General features: G+C 37.3%; 1 protein-coding gene across 1 annotated transcript in view; it reads right to left on the reverse strand.

The window, feature by feature from the left end:
- Positions 1-433: 433 nt before the first annotated feature.
- Positions 434-24,750, reverse strand: part of Dpy19l2 (dpy-19 like 2) — a 137,719-nt gene continuing 113,402 nt past the window's right edge. The window contains exons 14-20 of the mRNA XM_057768122.1: positions 23,153-23,199; positions 15,191-15,215; positions 12,840-12,959; positions 11,643-11,817; positions 8,779-8,878; positions 7,004-7,129; positions 434-1,932 (exon numbers count right to left, since the gene is read on the reverse strand). Of these exons, the coding sequence (XP_057624105.1) occupies positions 1,782-1,932; positions 7,004-7,129; positions 8,779-8,878; positions 11,643-11,817; positions 12,840-12,959; positions 15,191-15,215; positions 23,153-23,199 (744 nt within the window). The 3' untranslated portion in view covers positions 434-1,781. The remainder of the gene's footprint in view (positions 1,933-7,003; positions 7,130-8,778; positions 8,879-11,642; positions 11,818-12,839; positions 12,960-15,190; positions 15,216-23,152; positions 23,200-24,750) is intronic.

The raw sequence follows: 24,750 nt of genomic DNA on the forward strand, positions 1-24,750 counted from the left end.
ATGCTCACTGACCCTGAAACTAGGTGAGTTCTGGTTCATACTGAAGAAACAGAACTTCACAGGATAACATGAACAAGCTTGTCACAGGACCGATATCCTTTGGAATGGATGGTTGGTGATGGACCAAGTATAAAAAAACCAGGACAGACTTAGTTCTATGCTATGTCACCTCCCTCACTTTCTCTACCATAGTCCATCGTCACCAGGAAAAACACTTTTAATGGCTAAAGATCACTGCCAATGTAAACCCAGTGAATACACCCAACAACCTATGATTTCACGGCTCTTTTAATTTCAAAATGTTTCATGAAGAACGAAAAAAGAAAACACAGAGAGTCTTTGAGGACCTTTAAAATGATTTAATAAGCATTGCACAGGAAAATAACAAAATTCATAGGAAAATAGTATGTGTATGGAACATTTTATTGGTTAATATAGCTTGTATTGTTTTTGCTGAATTCTGATGACATTGTCCTAAAATGTTACTTTAATAAATCTTTTCCCTTCTTTGTTCCACACAGCAAAAGAAATTACTTGAAAATGTTAAAATCAACACAATATAGCACTCTTTCTTGACTATTTTGTTTCCAGCATTAAAATATGTTCCAACTTTTATAGTAACTTTATATATATTTTCTTACCTATTGGCAAATAAATTAATCAGTGAAACTGACTCATCTCTTATGGCTGGCCAAAAATATAAGGAAAATATAAGTATAAAAACTCCAAGATGCTTAATTTGTAGCACATGCAGATTCAAACTTTCAGTGTGTTTAAAACTTATCATAAAAGAGAGGGTTTCTCTTTGCGTGTACCCAATGTACTTGCAAGGTAATTGCCAATTTTCAAAGAATTTATAACAGAGAGCTTTTATTGGGAGATAAAATTTGTAAAACAATGCCATCTTCATCATAAACTAAAAATAAACGAGGACTTAAAAATATGAATTACAAAAGATGGTGGCTTCAAACACAGACCATACTCAGCGAGCCAGGGGCCACCGAGAAGAGAAGGCCATTGCTTTGTTACGGTCTAGCCCCTGAAAACCTCATTTTATAAACCCAGCTGGATTTTCTATACTGACGCCTAGTTCCAAATTTGATTTGGTTCCATAATAATTTTCATTTTACCTGCTATTAAAAGAAAACAACAGGATTTTACCAACAGAATGATAATTATTGGGTTTGGTCTAGAAATTAATCAGTAGCAAATATTTATCTGGTTGAGTTAATAATCTTTGTAGCATTCAAACTATTACAAGTCAAAGTGCTTAGAAACACTTGGACTGGAAATGATTTTTAAAGGTTCTTAAAAGCTATTAAAATTCTCTCTCCAGGGCTAGCTAGTAAGCTCAGAGCACGTGGGAGTTGAGGCTACCACAGCTCCCAGGCTTCTCAGATTCTGCGCAGTCTTCATGGCTCAGAGGGTTTGGGCTGATCCATGAGCTCTAGGGAAACAAGAAGCAATGTATCTAGCTGGGTTGAAAAGGAATTATTTATGCTTGGTTTCTTAAATTATATTGTTATTTTGCATACACATTTCCTCAAAACTCTAAAATGAACATTTGTTGATGAGGTATGAGATGTCTTAAATCAGTTATGAGGTAAGCTTGGCAGGCTCACAGTTGATGTAAACAGTGAAGTAATTTATCCTTAGTAACCAGTAACTTTAAATAATTGTATCTTCTTTGAAAGTGTCTCTTAGGAAAGCTTGTGATTTTTATTGTTGCTGGAAGTGTTCTGTTTTGACATCTTTGCGCAGAGTGATGGAGAGCCTTGTTCTCAGTTAATCTTCAGGACTCTGTACATACTATTCTGAAATACTGTGGTGAAGTAAGGCTTGGCATTCTTGAGCAGGGCACTACAGAGGGGGGGATTAGCTGCATTGGAAGGGTCTTCCACATCCCAGATTTCAAGCATACTGCAACCAGGTCTGAAAGATAAACGGAATAGATAAATAGCCATAGTAAATAAATTAACATATTCAAATTAAATAATAGCTTCTAAATTTCCAGAGGCTAATTGATTTAACTATTAAAAATCTTCAAACCATACCTTTAGAAACCTGTCAACATATGCTGACAATAAATGCAAAATATGGGATCAGAAATCTATAACTGAAATAGTTTACCTCCAAAATAAAACATAGCTATACTTGTGGACCACGATTCCCATCCAGTCATAAGATCTGTTTTGTAACTGGATGAGCTAAATTAAAGGAGATATAATTAAATTTCTTAGAAGATTTGTATTTTTTTTAATTATAAAAGGCCTTGAATTAGTATAAACACATCCAGGCAGAGAAAGGAGTTTCTTAGGTTCAGTTGCTTTCTTTAGCCCCTCCCTTTCGGGAAGTGGTAATAGGAGCACACTGGGGGGTATAATGCCTCGATAGAGAGTAACCTACATAGTAATCATTAATTGGAAGAAGTCAGGCAAAACTGACATCAGATTTTTGAAGTGTATTTTGAAGTCTAACATATAAAATCCTGACATTTCCCATGTAAAGTTAGACTATATGAAAGGATCATCACAACCAATTCAGAGACATTCCTATCACCTAACAAGTTCCTATGCCCTTCTTGTAGCCAATTTTCTTCCCCATGCATGGGGAAGATCCATGGGCACGCATGGATCTCGTTTCTGGCCTACAGCGTTTATAGTTCCATGCAAACACATTGAGTAAGCTTTTCATTTCTGGCCTTTTTATCTTAGAATACTGCACTGTGGATACCTTGGATGCTGTTTGTCCTGGTGACCTTAAATGTCAAGTTGCCACAACTTAAAAACACTTGAAAAGACAGCTTCAATTCAAGAATACATCAGGTTGTCCCACGGGCATGTTTGTGCGGGATTGTGTTGGTGGTTAATTGATGTAGGAAGACCCAGCCACTGTGGGCAGCACCAATCCCATGATAATCTAGCTGAGGGGCTGGAGAAGCCACTCAGTGATTCAGAACACAAACTGCTCTTGCAGAGGACTTAATTTAGGTGGCTCACAAATGCCTGTATCTCCAGACAGGAAATCTTATGTCCCTTTGTAACCATCATAGACACCTGCAAACATGGCATACACACATGCAGAAACATACACACACATTCATAAGTAAATATTTTAAAATATAAATGCAAATCTAGATGAGCATGATGAGCCTTTGAGCCTTTCAGCAAGCAACATCCTCCATGGTTCCTGCCATACTTCTTTAGGGTGAACTCAGTTCCTCAGTCTAAAACCCAGTGTGTGTGTGTGTGTGTGTGTGTGTGTGTATGTACTAATACGGTAATAACAGCAATGTGTAATAATACGGTAATAACAAGCAAGTCTGCCTTTAGGTTCGTGAATGCCTGACTTTACTTCCCTCATGATGAACTATGACCTAGAATTGTTAAGCAAATAAACACTTTTCTCCCATAATTTGCTTTTTGTCTGGGTATTTTATTATAAAAGATAAAATGAGAATATTATATTTCTTGTATAGTACTATTGCCCTTACATCCCTAAACAGTATTTTATGACACAAAAGTACTACAGTTTCTTTGCTGTTGATTCTCAAATTACTGAACATTTGGAGTATTGGGATCTTGGTGACAGTGATTAAAATTAATATGAGGACACATTACACCTTATTTTAGGCAGACACCAAGCAGCGGAACTGAAAGGCAGACTGCTAAGTGTGATTCATAACTTTATAGTTTAACATTATCTTCCAAAGTGACTGTAATGCTTTCTGGTTCTAAAAACAATGTATGTAATTTCAAATTGTTCTTTATTTACATAGAAATGTGGTACTACTAGTCTTCATAATTTTAGTCATTTTAGTATTGTTATGGGTCATTTAGAATATCTTCTCCGGTACAATTTGCCAAATTTTGTGTAGTTTCTTATTAAGTTTGAGAAGTTTAAATATCCTATCAAATGTTCTAGACATAATATATAAAATATCAATACTGTATATCAATACATATAGAATATATATGTATATACTTATATATAAATGCATATATATGCATTTTGTATATTGTGTAATCACAGATTTTTATCAGAGTATCAGAGTTCTATGTACATTTCAATTGGTTATGTTATTTTATTTGATGTTGTATATCCTTGAGGATTTCAACAAAGCTTTTGTATCACTTGTTAAGTGTTGCAATGTCGAATTGTATTTACTGGTCTTTTTCTACTGGGCCGTCAGCCTTTGTTTCACATGTACGCGTGTTCTGCTTTACCCACAGTCATTCACTGCCACGATCATTCCATCATCCCACTGTATTGGACTGCTCAGCACTGGGCTGTTATACTTTGGTGCTGTGTTTTACTATCTCTTTTATCTGATAAGAAATGCATGCTTTTCATAAAATCAAGTAAAACATTTAGTAATAGCACTCCATTACCTGCTGCCTCATTTTAATTTTATTTTAAATTTTGTGCTTTAGTAGCTGCTTTTCCATCTGAGACTGAGCATGTTCTTTTGAGGTCTGTGAAAGACTGTGCTGGGATTGCATTGACTCTGTAGACAGATTTTGGAAAGAGTGCCATTTTTACTATGTTAATTCAATCTACCCACGAACACGGGAGAGCTTTCCATTTTCTGATACTTCTTCAATTTTTTTCTTCAAAGACTTAAAGTTTCTAGTCATATAGATCTCTCACCTGTTTGGTTGGGGTTACTCCAAGATATTTTATATTACTGTGGCTATTGTAAAGGGTGTTAATTCTCTGATTTACTTCTCAGCCCATTTATCATTTTATATTAGTAGTTGTTTATGGATTACAAACAGAACTCTTCAAAATATCTTTTGCTGGGTAGTAGACTGAATTGTTTTTAGTAAATAAAGCTTTATATTTCTATTTATTCTTTTTTGTGCTATTATTGTAATGTTATTCACATTTAATCTCAAGAATATGTTGATACTTTCTTTTATTTCACAAAATTTTAAAATGTTCTCATAGAAGAACAATACGGTGATTAGCACGTGCAAATTCTCAGCACATTGCTGTGATCTGCTGCAATCTGAGCTGCAATCAGGAATTATTTCTCTACAACACAGAGAATTCTAGGCCTCCTCAAAGCGGAAGTTTGCTTGCAAGATGCCTCTTAGCTTTCATTGGTCTGAACACTGTCAGCTGACCCTCCTGTACAGATGAAGTTCATCAGAACACCATCAGTCAACCGTCTGTACAGATGAATCTCATCAGAACACTGTCAGCCGACCCTCCTGTACAGATGAGTCTCACTGAGTATACAGTTCTTGACTTCTTTCTTCACTATGCTCATTCCAGCATCAGATGATTAGCATCTTCCTGATGAGACGTAAGATGTCCATCATGGTGTGCTTGTGTCTTCTCTTCAAGACAGTCCACCACTTGCTCCTTCTGTTGGGCTGCAGGGTGCCTTGACATTCTCTTTCTGTTGGGCTGCAATGAGCCTTTCTCTGCTTTTCTCTGGACTTGCCCTGTGTGGATTTGTTGAACTTTGTAGGGGATTTCTCAGTTAATGGCTTTCACAAACCTCAGAGACTTCGACATTTGTTCAGCTCTCATTTTCTATCACTTGTCTTCTCATTCTCTCTGGTCCTGTGCTCTGTCTTCTCATTCTCTCTGGTCCTGTGCTCTGTCTTCTCATTCTCTCTGGTCCTGTGCTCTGTCCCAGCTGTTCCCCTCATGTTCAGTCACTTAGTTATGTTGTCCAAGTCTCTGCAAGTTTTCCTTAAAAACAATTTAGATAAGCCCTGTTCTTATTAGTTGCTTTTCCTTGGTCTACTTCAATTCACTGCATTTTTATTGTTGTATCAAATAAACTTTTCTGTTCAGCACTTTTAAGTGTTTCATCTGAAGTATTTTCCCGCTAGAGCTCCTAACAGAGGTGGTTTAGCTCTGTTGAAACAGTGTATCTTTCCATTAACCGATGGTAAATTCTACTTTATTTCATGCCCCCCTTTTTGTTTGTTTGTTTTTGAGAAAAGGTTTCTCAGAGTGGCCCTGGTTATCTTTGTAGACCCGGCTGGACTCGAACTCAGAGATCCACCTTCCCTCCAGTGCTGGGATTAAAGGCATGGCCCATTTTTATTGTTGCTAGAACAGAAGCCAGGGTCTTATGCATGCCAGGCAAGTGCTGAACCTTGGAACTGTATCCCCAGGACTATTTTTTATTAAATCTTTGAATAGTGAATATGGACTCTATATATGCTTAATCAAATACTTTGAATCAGTTTCTGATAACTTCCCATGTTCAGAGTTTTGGTCCCATTTTGCCATCATGTGTATGACTAATAGGTGCGGCATGAAAAGTGGACACTGTAGGTAATACAATCTAATGACACTGGAACCTGTGTTGATCTTCTGACTGATGAATGGGAATGTTGTTATAGGAAACAATTTACTTGCATGAATCTGTTGATACCTCTACTCAGAAATATAAACAATAACCTCAAGAAATACACTGAACATGTTTTTCTTATTTTTGAAAATGCAAATGTAAAAAATTATAATATTTTTACTTACTAAGTCATCTTCAGTTACAAGAAATTTTTAAGCTTTATATGTCGAATTTAACCGAGTAACAGTAAGAGATACTTCATTTATAATTCAGACATCAATAGAAATATTATAAAAATTTGAAAAATTATGGAATATAAATTTACAATAGATATTTTAACCTGACTAGAGAATTACATGATGAATATCTATGCTAAAACACCTTACTTTCTCAATCTTATGTTTCCATATATATATATCCGTGCAAAGTAAATATAAAAGGTCACATAAAAATTAAGATATTAAAATATAATTTTAACAGTTATTATGAAAAGACAGTACATTTTAATTTCTCTAGATGAACTTATTATATCATATGTTGTGGTAGTAATATTTTGACATAACATATCTAAAACATAAAGCCTTAATGATTCAGGGCTTCTACAAAGCAGCATTTTATCACGACATAATAACACGGAATGATTTTTGCTTTACAACATATCATATGATACATAATATTGATACTCACTTAGTTCTCACAACACACCATGCTTCTTCTAGAACATAATAATTCACATGTAATTCCAACAGTTTATCTCTCACTTCGACTGCAGGTTTTCGACTATATGCAGAATAAACTATTTTTGTTCGAGCCCTTTAAATTTAAAAACAGTAATTACAAACATATTTACAGAAATATTGTTAGCAAATTGATAATATACTCTCAGCGGGTGAAGATGGATATGTATGATCGAATTCTGCAGCTTCTTTGAGAGATTGGTTTTCACACAAATACTTATGTTTTTAATGTGCTGAATGTTAAAGCAGTTTGAGGTTTGTTATATCCAAGCTAATTTAAAGTTGTACTGGGTGGCAGGCTGATAGTTAGGTTGTAGATTTTGCTTCACATAACCCAGAAAAGAGTCTGCTAATAGAATACAGTCACCTAGAAGCTGGGGCTTGTAGCAATATGGATTCCAGTAGATAATCTTTCTCTAGGAACAGATACATTGAGACGAAATGCTGCCAAAGAAGTACTTAGCAGTGGGCATCCAGGATACTACCACAGATAGGAAAAGCCAGGATGTTCATTTAAATATGGCACAATAGAAATTTGGCTGTTAAGTTAGAGTTCTTACATGATCCTGAGCAAACTCAAAGTTTGAGGTGTTCAATCATTACAACCAGACAGAAATTTTTCAACAAATTAAAATTTTTCTTCTAGCACCCAAATTAAGAGAAAATGATTTCTTTAACAAATGACAGACTGATCAAAATAATCCTTAAATCCATACCTGTTGCACTGGGATGATGACCTGAGTTCAGGTCCCCTATACCCAAAGCCAGTAATAGCCATTCATATCTGTGACTAAAGCATAGGGAGATCCCAGAATCTCACTGGCCAGCCTAGCTGGACCCTATGTTCAATAGACCTTGTCTCAAACAATAATGTGGAGAGCAATCAGGAAAGACATCCACCACTGACCTCTAGTCCCCAGACATGCTCTCCTCTCTCTCTCCATGTGTGTGTGAGTGTGTGTCTGTCTGTCTTGTTTGGCTGCCTCTATCTCTCTGTATTGTGTTGTCCTTGTCTCTTTATCTCTGTCTCTTTCTCTCTCAGGCACATAACCCCCCATACATGAAAACCATTTCTTTGTGTATATGTATGTCTGACTAATGAATGTGCTTGTGTGTATGTCTGGAGACCAGAGGTCAATGGTGAATGTCTTTCTTTGCTTAATCTTTCACATGGTCTTTCACTGAATGTAGAGTTCAGCTATACTATCCAATGAGTTTCTGGAATATGCCTGTCTCCAGTCCTGCCTATGCTGGAGGCACCTATGTAAGCCATTGTTACTGACTTTTGGTGCAAGGGACCTGAAATAGGGTCTTTATCCCAGTGTGACTGGTCCTTTATTGACTAAAGCATCTCCCCAGCCCTGAAACATTATATTGCTCATATTTGATTCAGATTTGAGGTTCTATTGAACCCACACCAGAAGAAATAGTACCTTAAGATATCTGTTTGCAAGGTTCTACTCTGTACTTCAGATTGGCCTGGAACTTACTATGTAGGCAAGGTCAGCCTTGAACTCACAGCAGTTTTCAGGCTGCAGTTTCCCAAGTGATGGGGTTATAGGTGTGCCTTCCACATCTAATTCTTTGTACATCTTTTTTGCTTCTAGAGATGGATATAAAAATGCTTGTGGGAATATGTGCACGAGAGAGAGAGAGAGAGAGAGAGAGAGAGAGAGAGAGAGAACATAGTGACAATTGTACTCAATGAAGCATGTGACTGCTCACCTCAAGTCTGCATCCTCATAGTGTGGGTGGTTCACAATTGGATGCAGTGTAGATAGTTTTATGCTCGCCATCGTGGGCATAGCGCCTGCAAAGACAGCATCTGGGAAACAAGATGACATTTCTTAGCAAAACATTTCAAAGAAAATAAAAAGTCCAATGTGCCCCTAATATTGGAATTCAAAATAAGAAAGAAGGGTCCTTACATAATGGCCACTGATACAGGTATTTTTCTTATTAAATATCTATTCTTTGCCTTCTATAATATTTAGCTTTTGCTTCACTGGTGGTAAGAGCTATACACAATACTTTTAAATTTTATTTCACATTTTTTAATTTGGTGTGTTCGTGTGTGTGTGTGTGTGTGTGTGTGTGTGTGTGTGTATACATGTATACATGCATGAGAGGACAGGAGACAATTGTTGGGAATTGGTTTTCTCCGGCCAGATGAGGCCTGGGAATTGAAATCGGATCCTCAGAGTTGGTAACAAGTGCCTTCTTAACCCACTGAGCCTTCTCACTGACCCCATGCACAATATTTTTATAAGGATCTAGTGACTTGGTTTGTAGGACAATGAATTCTGTTTTTCTTACTGTGAAGATAAATAAATAGGTACAAACATTGCAAAGCTAAGTGATCTTCCAGGACTGTACAGTTGAAACCTATCCAAATTCACCCTTCACTACTTCATCAAAACTTCCTACTACACTTTAAGAACCAGTACTACAGGGAGAAAACTAGACAAAAGGAAAACTCCCCTGTAGTGCTATGAACTATGCAAAAGGTCAATATCATAGCACATTTTTTCAAATTATTTTGTTGTTATTGTGAATTGCAGTCATGTGGATCTGTTAGAAGATTTCGTTATTTCAATATTCATAATTCAGGGACTGGCGAGACAGCTCAGTTGTTCAGAGCTCTAACTTCTCTTGTAGATGACCTAGGTTTAGATTCCAGCATCTACGTGGGGGCTCACAACATCTGTGACTCTAATTCAGGGGATTGAATTCCTATTCTGTTCTCTACACACATCTGTATGAATGTTCTGAGCATACATACAGGAACATATGCATAAAGTAAATAGTTGTTCCTGTAATATTAACAATTAAGTTCATTGGCTACCTTTTACATCATTTCTCCAGCTCTGCAAATCATTCATTACTAGTTGGTATACATTTTTGGAAGTATAAACTTGGACATAATTAGTATTACATCAAAGTATTACACAAGCATAGGACATTTTATTTATGTCTACTGAAATAATTATTTTTTCCAAATATAACTAAGCACTCTAATCAAACACAACTTCATGAAAACATGTCAATAAATATGAAGTGAGGCAGGGCAATAGTGCAAGCACAAGCAAACACATGCAAACTCACAATGAATAAGCAAAATTGGCTAAAATAACCTGTCAGGGCATCAAAAGCACAGTAACTATTGCCACACACTCACAGCCAATCACAACAAGCCAGCAGTGCCCCCAGTTTCTGAAGGATCAACCAAAAACATTCCTGAGGCAGCTTAGTTTCCCTAACCGCATAGAAACCCCCAACCCTTTTATAACAAAGAGCTTTTACATTGGAATCTTTCAGAGTCTGCGTCATTGCCTCTTCTCATCCCTGTTTCTCGTTCCCCCCACGGGAAACAGCATTCATACAATAAGCAGCAGCAAAAAGCCTGCAACAACTGGCACCCAACATGGATGGACCTTTTCCTTTTGAGTGCCTTTTGGGTCCTCCTTAATACTCTTTTTTGGTCATTTTCTTTCTTGTTTGCTGCCCCCACTGCTGTCCCTGTCCCAGCTCTCTTCCGTGTCGAGTTTGCTGTTTTTGGTGAGTTGACCCCTTTGTTTTCTAAGCCCTTGGTAAGTTGGGGCTTTCTTTTCTACCCCTACATTTTCTTTACTTTCCCCTGTTTGAATTCCGGGTTAGGAACTCTCCATCATGACTCGGTTCGCCACTGTATCTCCCCATAAGGGCTGACCACTTAGGAGGTAGAACCAATATAGGACCCTCCAACAGGTCCTTTTTGCTCAGAGACAGTATGTGAGTATATGGCCACAGCCTAACAAACCATAGAAGTCCCTCCCTATAAGCAGCACACTCAGTCCATGAACACTGCTTTCCAAGATAAAATTGTTGCCGCTCACCCCACATCTTCTGACCACTTTCTTCTTTGCTGCCGCTTCCTCACAGACTCTCCTTGTCCTCCTCCTGAGGCCCATCATGAAGAATGAAGAAGCCTTCTCTTCTCCACCACCCGCTATCCCAGGTAGGCAAGAGTTCTGTAAGTTCCAAGGGAGGGCTGCTGCCCTGGATCCTGCCCACTGTTATTGCCTCTACCTGGCCTCTCAACCCACAGTATGCAGAGCCTGGAGCAGAAGTTGCCTTTTCTGGCTGTTTTGCTGAGCTATTTCTGCAGCGCTTCGAAAGCTGAGATGGACTGGCCTCCACTCTCCCCAACTATCTTGGCCCCATTGAGCCCTGGTGTGGAAATTGCAACAAGCCTGCAACAACTAAGGGCCTAGAACCGTGAGGAGTGTCAATTTTACCCTCCAGTGATGGAGTGGCTCACTGGAGCTGACAGCATCCTAAGAGAGTGTCATGGCTAGATCTGGGGAAAGATGACAATCAAAACTAAAACATATTTCTTATTGAATGTATATTTTTTTTCCAGACCGTTTTGAAGTAAGACAATTAAACTACTAAATGTTGACAATTGTATACACATAAGAACACACCCACTCACACACACAAATGCATACATATGTACATATACATATATATGCACACACACATGCTTAGCTGTGTGTGACAAACAAACATGTATGTGTTCTTTATATTATATATGTATAACAACTTACCTGGCCTAGTGTTGTATCTGATCCACTGTATGAGCTCTTCCTGAGGCAGGTTAGTAAACTCTCCCATGATGCTCCATTGGTAATGGAGGTTTGCACAACCTTGTATTGACATCATTGTCAGAATACCGAAGACAACATTCTCAAAATGAACTCTGCAAAAAAGCCAGCCAAAGAGCTGAAATAAAAAACCATTTATTTATATTTCTTATATGAAGAGTACTATTGGATCAAAGTACATTCTCGCCTTCCTACTGAATCCAAAGTGGGTTACCCTTCATCTCAGTACAGACACACAGAATGCCCACCTACTACTTCCAAACAGCCAACATTCTGCAGTGACTAACTTGGTTATAAATGAATTTTCTGTGTTATTGAATGGATTGAGGGTCTTTCCAGGATTGATTTGCAGACAGACACTAGGATTAGGGAACTACACCTTGAAATATGTTATACTGAAATCTTGGCTGCTTTTTTTTTTTTTGGTTTGTTTTTGGTTTTTTGAAACAGGATAATGTAATAGCCCTGGCTGTCCTGGAACTATCTCTTGTAGACCAGGCTGATCTCGAACTCATAGAGATCTGCCTAGCTTTGCTTCCCAAGTGCTGGAATTAAAGGCGCGTATCACCATGACCCAACCATTTGACTGATTTTTATGATGACTTGAGTAACCAAAGGAAACCCCACTAGCAATGATGTGAATGGCTGCTAGATTGTCAATGCTGAATGAGGTACATCTAGACGTACTGAGCGGCTAGCTAGTGCCTGTAGTTCTCTAGCTAGTTTATGTATCTGTGAGCTTTAGTAAAGAATAGCAGAATGGAGAATTTTTGAGGAATTCTCTTATCCAAGCAGGGCCACTCTGGATTTGCGCAGCATTGGAAATGTGCTGTTTATGGGCCCAACACACCTGCACAGACTTAAATGCTAAAAGACTTTATTTGTAGACACGATGATAACAGAGAGCGAGGAATATTCAATTGCTCACCACCAAAAACATCATTCACAGTCTATTAGTATTTGTCAAAGTCACTCTCTTGCTGACAATGAATCAAACCAAGTGACATTTACAGTCATTGAACATAGTTAACTCAAAGCACTGATGCGTTCATATTTTGGATGACTCAGCAAAGTCACAACAGTCCCACTGCAGTCGCTTTAGTTGCTCTAGTAACAGTCACTCAAGAACGGATGGCTTACCCGTCGGGAGCAGATCAAAGAAGCCATGATGCACATGTGGGGTGTCAAAAACAGCTTCAACCGCATGATTAAAATGGCAAGAACTGTGAATGCCAGCAACTGCAAGGTGTGAAAAATCAGCTGCAAAACACAAAATAGTCACCTTTTGTATTTTATACATTATAAATTAACAGATCAAAATGAAGTGTCTTAAATTTTCTCATATAGGAGGGCAGAGATTTCCCAGCATGACATTGATATGCATTTGACTATTCACCTAAGAGTTCATAATATAATCAATGCCAGGAACTGTCCTGAGTGCTTCCCATAGGGTGCTGAGCAATTCTACCCTCATGAGGCTCACACACTACTGCATTTAGCGAGAAAGGGACACCAGTAACTCACTTTATATGAATAAGCTGCAATTGAGTAGACAGTGACAAGAACAATGGGCAGGAAGATGGAAGAGGGGAAAGAGCCAAGCAACAAAGACTGTGAAAGACCATGTAAAGGCACTGTATCTTAAGGAGCATCAACATAGTGGGAAAAACTGAAGAAGTGACATCTGGAAAAGGATTTGATCAAGGAGGGGCAGAAGAAAAGGTGACAAATGCAGAAAGCTCCATATATGTACGTGTGTTTCATTAAGAGCTATCATTGTAGTACATAACCCAGGCGGTTTGAAAGGAGGATTGTCCGAGTGTTTGTGCTAGTCAGTATTCCATCCTGCTTTAACAAGGCTCAGGCTCCGCAGGGCAAAGGCTTCAAGCAACTCTTTCCTAACTGAGACTTTCATACAGCGTAACCTTTACTAGAAACACATGAAGTGAATGTGGCAATAGCCAAAGCAAATGGCAGCTAAATATTTACATCCTGATCCACCGATATTCAACTAAATTACAAATGTCCACGTGGGGTAACGAATCTTTTTCTGTCTGGTCATTCAGCTCCCAAATAATGACACAAAGACTTCCTATTAATTACGAAACCTTGGCCTTTGGCCTGGGTTTGTCTCAGCTAGCTCTTATAACTTAAATTAACCCATTTATACTAACCTACTTTCTGCCACATGGCGTTACCTTTTTTCCGTCTTGTACCTCCTGTTTCCTCTCCATGTATCCTGGCTTCTCTTATGTACCTAGCTTCCTCCTCCTCTTCCTTACTCTCCCCGGAAATCCTGACTATGCCTCCTGAATAGCTATTGGTCATTCAGTTTTTTATTTCAACAAACACGACAGCACATTTTCACGCAGTGTGCTAATACCCCACACAATGTGGTATTTTCATTTATCAAAAGGCTTACAGTCAGCTTGTACTTTAGAATGAAATGAAATAAACACTGAAATAGTAAAATGACCAATATCTGTAATCCCAAGCTATCAAGATCCTAGAGAACAGCCAATTACTTTGACTTACACATTCCTTCTAGGACTTTACCCAGGGAATGATGAAAACACACTGGAGGGTATTTTAACAGCCTCAACTGGAAACAAACATTGTGAATAATATAGAAGAACAAATAACAGATATGCCACATGCCCAGAAAAAAATACTATTAAAAGATTATTTAATGGAATGCAAAAGGTTTTAGGAAACATGAACAGTTCCCTAACAGGTCTGAGCAGGTTTTGCCTTTTACCCTTCTCCCCTTATTAAACTGTGAGATTAAATCTTAAAGCTAGTCACCAAGGTCTATTTGGTCACTGATTTATTCCTAAGATAAAACACCAAGTTCCAACAAGCAAACTTCATTATTTGGATACACTGACTAACACATCCAATCAGGACTATCCATTCACCCTAACATAAACCTCCCTCTTTCCTCCTTAAAAACCTACTCCTGTAAAACCAAACAAAACAAACAAACAAACAAAACATCTGCTGCTGCTTTCTGTCTGCCTCTGCCAGATCTATAGGCAGCCCCCATCCCAACTTGCCCTTCTAGGGTAATCAATCTTTGTAATGAGAGTTTGGTGCCTGGGTATATCCCATACTGACTCCAGTGGGCTGCCCTTCCTTACAATACAAACTTGTGTATGTACAGGATAATATTCTGTAAAATAAATGAATAAATAAAATAAAAACCCATGTATCTATAGCACAGAGAATAAGGAGGATGATAAAGAAACACACTGAAAAAAAAATCAAAGTTAAAGGGTTACTGCTGGCAATTTTTATGTGTTTTCTGAATTGACTCTCAAATTATTATTACTATTCAATTTTGAGACCAAAAGGAAGAAGTCCCCGAAAGTGAGTACCACTGCCCAAAGTTCAAACAGCACGGATCTGCATCGGCAGGAAGGTTGCACCCCTGTGAACTGTCCTTCAAGTAGGGTTTAACAGATAAGGCTACCAAGAATGAGAGCTTTTACCTCACCGTTTTCAAGGATCTGTTTTCTGAAAGAAAAGAAAAATGATCTGTTTACTGAACGCCCATTACAACATAAAGCTGCTTATCTTTTTTGGTATTTTAAGTTCTTAATTCTTCCTAAACTGTGTAAAATACAAAATGTAAGACACTATATATGCTAATAAAATTAAAGAGTTTCAAAGACATAATTTATGATTGTTTTATGTATGGTATATGAAAAGGCTGATCTTTGATTAAGTTAGAATACGTTCTACTCATCCCTGGAGAAAAATAAAAACCACTTGATCATCTCATTAGATTCCAAAAAAGCTTTCAACAAAATACAAAATCCCTTCATGATAAAGGTCTTGGAGAGAGCAAGGATACAAGGAACATACCTAAACATAATAAAGGCAATATACAGCAAGCCAACAGCCAACATCAAACTAAATAGAGAGAAACTCCCAGGGATTCCACTGAAATCAGGAACAAGCAAGGTTGTCCACTCTCTTCTTATCTATTCAATATAGTTCTTGAGGTCCTAGCTAGAGCAATAAGACACCCAAAGGAGATCAAGGGGATACAAATTGAAAAAAAAAAAAGGCCAAACTCTCACTGTTTGCTGATGATATGATAGTTTATATAAGCGACCCCCAAAATTCTACCAAGGAACAACTCATAAACACTTTCAGTAATGTAGCAGGATACAAGATTAACTCAAAAAAATTAGTAGCCCTCCTATACACAGATGATAAAAGGGCTGGGCTAAGAAAAAAATCAGAGAAACATCACCCTTTACAATAGCCACAAATAGCATAAAATATTTTGGACTAACTCTAACCAAACATGTGGAAGACTTGGATGACAAGAACTTTAAATCTTTGAAGAAAGAAATTGAAGAAGACACCAGAAAGTGGAAAGATCTCCCATACTCTTGGGTAGGCAGAATTAACATAGTAAAAATGGCAATCTTACCAAAAGCAATACAGATTCAACGCAATGCCCATCAAAATCCCAGAAAAATTCTTCACAACCTTGAAAAAGAATGGTACTCAACTTCATATGGAAAAGCAAAAAACCCAGGAGAGCCAAAACAATCCTGTATAATAAAAGAACTTCTGGAGGCATCACAATCCCTGACTTCAAACTCTACTACAGAGCAACAGTACTGAAAATAGCCTGGTTTTGGCATAAAAACAGACAGGAGGACCAATGGAACCAAATAGAAGACCTGGATATTAATCCACATGCCTTTGAACACCTGATTTTTGACAAAGAAGCAAAAAATATCAAATGGAAAAAAGAAAACATATTCAACAAATGGTGCTGGCATAACTGAATATCAACATGTAGAAGAATCAAAATAGACCCATATGTATTACCATGCATAAAACTCAGTCCAAAGTTGGATCAAAGACCTCAACATAAAGCCAGCCGTATAGAAGAGAAAGGGGAAGTACACTTGAATGCATTGGCACAGGGAACCACTTCCTAAATATAACTCCAGTAGCACAGACACTGAGAGAAACAATTAATAAATGGGACCTCCTGAAACTGAAAAGCTTCTGTAAAGCAAAGGATATGGTCAATAAGACAAAACAATAGCCCACAGAATGGCCAAAGATCTTCACCAACCCCACATCAGACATAAATCTGATCTCCAAAATATACAAAGAACCCCAGAAATTGGTCATCAAAAGAACAAATGATCTAATAAAAAAAATGGAGTACAGACCTAAACAAAGAACTCTCAACAGAGGAATTAAAAATTGCTGAAAGACACTTAAGGAAATGCTCAATATTCTTCATCATCAGGAGAAATGCTAATCAAAGCAGTTCTGAGATTCCATCTTACACTTTTAAAAATGGCCAAGATCAAAAACACTGATGACAACTTATGCTGGAGAGGTTGTAGGCTAAAGGGAACACTTCTACATTGCTGGTGGGGATGACAGCCCCTCTGGATGTCAGTGTGGCCATTTCTCATAAAATTAGAAAATAACCTCCCTCAAGATCCAGTAATATCACTTTTGGGTATATATCCAAAGGATGCTCAATCATGCCACAAGGACATGTGCTCAACTATGTTCATAGCAGCTTTGTTTGTCACAGCCAGAATCTACAAACAACCTAAATGCCCCTGGACCAAAGAATGGACAAGGAAAATGTGGTATATTTACACAATGAAGTACTACACAGCAGAAAAAAATAATGACACCTTGAATTTTGCAGGAAAATGGATGGAGCTAGAAAACATTATTTTGAGTGAGGTAACCCAGACACATAAAAATAATTATCACTTGTAATCACACATAGGTAGTTTTAAAACATAGAGCAATGAAAACCAGCCTACAAATCACAATCCCAGATAACTTAGACAGCAATGCGAACATTAAGAGAGACTTACATAGATCTAATCTACATGGGAAGTAGAAAAAGACAAGATCTCCTGAATAAATCTGGAGCATGGGGACCTTGAGGGAAGTTAGGAGGGGGCAAGGAAAAGGCAGGGAGAGGAGCAGATAAAAATGTAGAGCTCAATAAAAATTAATAAAAAAAGAAAAATTAAAATCACAAAAATCAATCCTATTCCCATTAATTCGGAGACTTAATATTGGTAAAATGCCCATATAATCCACATTAACCTACAGATTCAGTACAATATTAAAACCATCATGCATTTTTTGAATAAAGAGAAATAATCAACTCTAAGTATGAAACCACAAAAGAACACTCATAGCCAAATAAGTTTTGTGCAGGAACCATACTTCTTGTTTTCCATAAGATTACAATACCACAGTATCAAACACAGTATACCACCAAGGCTCAAGGCACATCACAGAAGAGGGTTGAAATCTCCTAAGAGCTTGAAGATAGGAGGAAAGCTATGAAATGCTATTCTAGACATAAAGTGGCAGTTGCACACATAAACTCAAAGCAGGTGATTTTACCATCACAAAACCTATTTGAAATACTGATGGAGGAGTTACTTTCATTTAATAAAGAAACTGCCTCGGCCCATTTATAGGCCAGCTTCTATCCCAATATGGTATGATAGACCACGCCCTCCTGAAAGGTTACTGTGAACACCCTCAAAAAATTACTTCACTCAACTGCCAACTGAGATGACCCTGGCACACAGGTTATACCATAAAAGATCCGAATAACAGCGCCCCCATTCAGCAGGAAGCAGTTTGGAGAAAAAAACTGCGCCCATGTTCCCAAATATTGTTTATAAATGTTCTTTTACATTTAAAGGGGGATATGATATAGATATGAATAATTTGCATTGGTGTGGATTTGAAGGTCAATTTTGTTATATGTATATGCATATTTCTAATCTTGATTAAGGTATTGTGATTGTATAGTTCATTTAAAAATGTAATGTATATAGGTTGTTAATGGATAATCATCGATAATTGTCAAGCTTTTAGTCATGTTAGTTAGATTTCCTAGATATGCATAGATATATTTCAGCTAGATAGGCATTCTTCATATCTTTCAGACTGCAGAATATGGCATTTAATGTCTTAATAACTTAGGGCTTTTCATGACAATGAGACACATCTGCTTCTGTCAGCACCAATCTACTTCAAGAGGAAGATGGGCATCGAAGAGGATCCTTATGGAGTTTGATAGCCACTTGGGCAAGAAACTGTTCTTGCCTGGACTATTGCATAAACTGGACACAAAGAACCCACAGAAAGAGGACTGCTGAACTTGCCTAAAGGTGAGATGGTCTTTCGGGGTTCCTGATTTATAAAAGAGTCTACGAGACATTCTGCAGGACACAGCAGATAGTGACTGAACTGTCTTTGAAATTTCCTGCTTGATGAAAATGTCTGCTGGATACTATGAGCCTGAAGGCTGAAGATGGATGCCCCAACGGTACAGAGGAACTTTGGGTGACTGTCCAGGCAGCAAGATGTCTCTGTCATTTCTAGAGTTTTCTTATTTCTTGTTTACTTAGGTAATATTATATCCTTCTGGAGTCTTTGATGGAGTTGAAGAATGGATAGATAGTTATAGTTTTCCTTAGTTATGATAAAATAGATATAATATTATAACTGTAATTCTTGCTTGATAACTGTTTTGCTATATGTAATCTTACTATGTTAAAGTGAAAGCCTTTCTTTTTTGTTTAAACAGAAAAAGGGGAAATGATGGAGGAGTTACTTTCATTTAATAAAGAAACTGCCTTGGCCCATTTATAGGCCATCCCTTAGGTGGGTGGAGTAAACAGAACAGAATGCTGGGAGAAAGAAGCCGAGTGAGGAGTCACCATGATTCTCCCACTCCAGACAGACGCAGGTTAAGATCTTTCCTGGTAAGCCAGCTTGTGGTACTACACAGAATATTAGAAATGGGTTAGATCAATATGTAAGAGCTAGCCAATAAGAGGCCAGAACTAATGGGCCAGGCAGTGATTAAAAGAATACAGTTTCTGTGTAATTATTTTGGGTAAAGCTAGCCGGGTGGCGGTGGGAAGCAGCCCTGCCGCTCATATTACAACAAAATACAAGCAATTAAAATGAATCAAAGACCTCAATATAAATCTGACCTCACTGAAGCTAATAGAAGAGAAAGTGGGAAGTAGCCTTCAATGCATGGACACAGGAGACCACTTCCTAAATATAGTACCAGTAGCACAGACACCTAGAACAACAATAAATAAATGGGACCTCCTGAAACTGAGAAGCTTCTATAAAGCAAAAGACAGGCAATAAGACAGAAAGGCAGCCTACTGAATAGGAAAAGATCTTCACCAACCCCACATCAGAGAGAGCTGATCTCCCAAATATATAAAGAATTCAAGAAATTATACATCAAAATTCTAAATAATCCAATTACAAAATGGGTACACATCTAAACAGAGAATTCTCAACAGAATCTCAAATGGCTGAAAGACACTTAAGAAAATGTTCAACATCCTTAGCCATCAGGCAAATGCAAATCAAAACGACTCTGAAATATTATCTGATACCAGTGAGAATAGATAAGATAAAAAAAAAAAAAAACAATGATAGGTCATCCTGGAGAGGATGTAGAGTAAGGGGAACACTCTTCCATTGCTGGTGGGAATGCAAACTTGTATAATCACTCTGGAAATCAGTATGGCAATTTCTCAAAAATTTAGAATCTACCTACTTCAGGACCCAGCGATACCACTCTTAGGCATATACCCAAAGGACACTCAATCATACTACAAAAACATTTGCTCAACTATGTTCATAGCAGTATTATTTTTAATAGCCAGAACCTGGAAACAACCTAGATGCCCTTCAACCAAAGAATGGATAAAGAAATGTGGTACATTTGTACAATGGAGTACTACTCAGCAGTAAAAAATGAAAAAATCTTGAAAATTGCATGCAAATGGATGGAACTAGAAAAAACTATTTTGAGTGAGTTAACTCAGACCCAGAAAGAGGAGCATGATATGTACTCATTCATTAGTAGATACTACGTGTAAAGCAAAGGATAAAGAGCCTATAGTCCACAACCCCATAGAAGCCAAGTAACAATGAGAACTCTAAAAGAAATATATATATAGATCCCCCCTGGGAAGGGGAAATAGACAAGATCTGCTGAGAAAATTGGGAGCTTGGGGAAGGGGGGAATGAAGAGGAGGAGGAGAGAATGGCAGGGGAGAAGAACTTGAGGGAATGGGATAGTCAAGAAGTGGAAAGGACAGAGAGAGAGAGCAAGGAAAGAGACATATGATTGAGGGAGACACTATGGGGCCAGCAGGAAACCTGGTCCTAGAGAAATTCCCAGGAATTCACAAGGATGGCCTCAGCTAAGTCCCTAAGCAATAGTAGAGAGGGTGCCTGAACTGGCCTTGCCCTATAGTCAGATTGATGACTATCTTAAATGTCACCATAGAATATTTATCCAGCAACTGATGGAAGCAGAGGCAGAGATCCACAGTGTAGCAACTGACCTCCCAAAGTCCAGTTGAAGAGTGGGAGGAATGAGAATAGGAGCAAAAAGGTCAAGAGCATGATGGGGACACCCAGTGAAACAGTCTACCTGAGCTAATGGGAGCTCACCAACTCCAGCCAGACAGGGAAGAAACCAGCATAGGACCAAACTATTTCCCTCACAATGTGTGTGACAGTTGTATGGCTGGGGCAGACTGAATCAATCTATTTTCAAGAAGCAAAAGTAGAGGGTGAAAAGTATTGATTGCCTTGAGTCTCAGATAGGCCTTGGACTTCAGATTTTTGTACTGTGTTAGAATTACCAAAGACAATGAGTACTTGAAGACTGATGAGTGTGTTTTATATTAAGAAATGCCATGAATGAATGGGAACAAGAGATAACGTTATGTCTTAAAACTGATATATTTGGGGGATCAAGTTGATCAAGTTGTGATGATTCAGATTGTCATCTTGACAGTATTTAAAATCACCATGGAAACAAACAAATCACTGGAATGTCTATGAGAGATTATCTAGATCAGGTTAATTATAATGGGAAACCCCTCCTAAATGTGGGTGCACTATTACGTTGCTGGGTAACTCAAAAAAGAAGGCCCGAAGTGGACAAGCATCACCACTCTGCTTTATGGCTGTGCAGGTGGTGTTCCACTGCCTCCTCCCTGTGACCATGATGGACTGTGTCCCCTGGAAAATTAGTACAATAAACCCTTCCTGTCTTATGGTATTTTTGTTATAGCAATGAGACCAGTAACTACCACAATGATCTCTGTGTAAAACAGGAAGCTATCTAAGGCATTTTGAATAGTTTTCTTTTTTATGTGGCTAATATTTGTAACCAACAAACAAACCCAGAATACCAGAAAGTTTTATATAGTTTTGACTATATAGACATTTCAAAATTCACATATACTAAGAATCCATTCCTTGCTGCAAATTATATTAGGTATGGAATATATATATGTTTATTGTCTAAGAAGAAATAAATCACTAAGAAGAAATATAATAAACAGATCTTAAAAAAGATATAAAACTTCACTTTTAGATATGTAGTCAATAAAAGACTCCCCTATTCTGAATTACTGTCTCCTACCCACTTGCCCTCACAAGCCTTTTTTCTTCCACATTTCATCACTGCGCCAGTATCTGAGGACAATTTTCACACCTCTATCAGTTATGGTTCATACAGTGAAATGTTCCACGTCCCTTCATGCATTCTTATGGAAGGAATTATCAAGGACACTTATTTAGCACGACACACATCTCCAGCTTCCATCTGACCCACACGAAACAGAGTGTGCTTATTAGTACCCTGGTTTGGAAACCATTGCAGCAAGCGCACTCGAGGTTTTAATAGCTTCACTGACACCCACACAAAATCTGCTAATAAAAACACAAGCATAGAGTACACAAGACTTGAAAGAACACTCAGCATGGTTGGTACAATATTTCTGAAAATATAAACTATCCAAAACTTAAAAGATATTAAGTAAAATTAACTGATATAACTACTATTATTAAACATAGTTTAAAATAATATTTCTTCAGAAGGTATTTTTCTAAGTTATGTGTGATATGAGTTATATCATATTTCATGGGCTCCAGTCTATGCCCTGATTATAACAATTTTACTGAAACCACTAAAGATGTGATTCGACAAATATTTTAAGAAATAATTTTGGTAAAACATTTAACATTTAATAGTTATATAGAAATATAACAGTTATTTCTTTTCTGAAAGTTAAAAATAATGATGGCTCAAATAAAACAGGTTATTTATTTATGAACTTTAAACTCTCATGATATATATACAAATTAAGTAAATTTAAATTTTTAATTATTTCAAAACATAAATATCTAAAGCAATTTTGAATAAATAGTCTAAATCCATCAGAGTAACGTTTTTTAAAAAATTAAATTTATTTCTTATTTCCTTTTTTGATCATAATGTTGAAGTAAACAGTCATTCAAAAGATTAATATTTCAATAAGTTACTTAATAATGAACATGGTATGATTAAAAAAAATCTCTGAAAGAATTACCTTAGGTAAGTGTTTGTACATAAGACACATATGATATCACGAGCAATCTGTAAACAGAATCAATCAAAGAGACTTTATGACATACTGTGATATATGGAAATGTGGACTCATTAGTATAAACCTCCCATACCACCAAGGTTCTTTTCCTTTGCTTTCTTCATTTGTTTTCTTTCGTCTTTTTGGATATAAATGTGTCCCTCGCCTAGGTCACCCTGGAACTAATGATCCTTGTGACTCAGCCTCCACATCCTGAGATTACAGGTGTTACCATGAAAATCACCTTCTTATGTTAAAGCCTCTGTAATAGATTGCTCCCAGCTTTAAATCATAAACTTAAGATAGCAGCTTCCTGGTATATTCAGTGGAAGTGGTAGAGTAAATCTTACGTCTATTTCAGCTCTAAAGCACTTAGCTCTGGTAATGTGAAGAGCTATTCACTCACTAGTACTGAAACTATTTTAGCTGGGCAGCGGGGGGAGATAGATTATCTGAAACCTCTGCCATGCACTTTAGCCGCCACATCCCTCTCTTCCTCTGGTTCTTCCTCTTCTCTGCTCATTTATATTCCTGTTTTACTCCAAACTCTAGGTAATTCTTAAATAAGTTATTGATCCATCTGCTTTCTTAACTACTCTCAATTCAAGGTAGCTGCTATTGGAGGATTATTAGTTCTCACAAGAAAGTACCAAATGATGGAGAGGGAAGGAGCAAATGTGTAAACTAAGCTGGGCCACAACGAATTTACCATGTAAACAAAAGAATCCATGGATACCTAAAAGTTCGTACTTCATAAAATAGTAGCTTATAACCCAAATGAATATGTAAAAATAGATAGCTGAATAGATAATCTTTAGAAGAAATAAAATTTAAGTATAGAAATTTTAATTTCATTTATTAATTTAAGAGCATGTTTCATAGAAAAATATTTAATTCAAGGAAAACGTAAATGTAATTTTAATTTAATATCAAATAATATATATATAATTCTAGTCACATATTCAAACAATTTGATGGTATTGATAAAAATATCAGTTTGTAGGAATTTAATATGTATGCTTTCTCAGTAGAATCTAATTACATACATCATCCTCCTTCTATGAGGTTCTTTTATACAAGTGAAAATCTAACTGAACATCAGCTATATACATGAAATGAAAAATAAGTCATACAGGGCAAGGTAAGAATGAAGAGTTGACAAGGAAGCAGAAAGGAGTGGAGCTTTAGTGGCTACAAGTGTGTGTCTGTGTGTGTCTTTCTGTGTGTGTGTACATATGTGTTTATGTACACACCAGTTTAGGGTTTGCAGTGTTTGAATGCTAATAAAATATTTGAGAGTATCTGTGTTTGATAAAAAAAGAGACAGCATAGCTATCCTCTGCTGCACTGAATACCCCTTCATTCAACAGTTATTTCATGCTTTAGTCCCCAAGTTTATGTTGAGCCTGGCAAGAATGCCATGGTCTACTTGATGGAGTACAGAAACACACACTGTAAAATATCTCCATTTTGAGCATGGTAGACCAGGGCACAGGAGGACATAGCCTTCTTGTCATCCAGCCCATTCATCTTCCCCTCCCTTCTGACTGCCCCAGTGGAAA

The sequence above is a fragment of the Chionomys nivalis genome, chromosome 4, assembly GCF_950005125.1.
Source record: "Chionomys nivalis chromosome 4, mChiNiv1.1, whole genome shotgun sequence".
Taxonomy (NCBI): Eukaryota; Metazoa; Chordata; class Mammalia; order Rodentia; family Cricetidae; genus Chionomys; species Chionomys nivalis.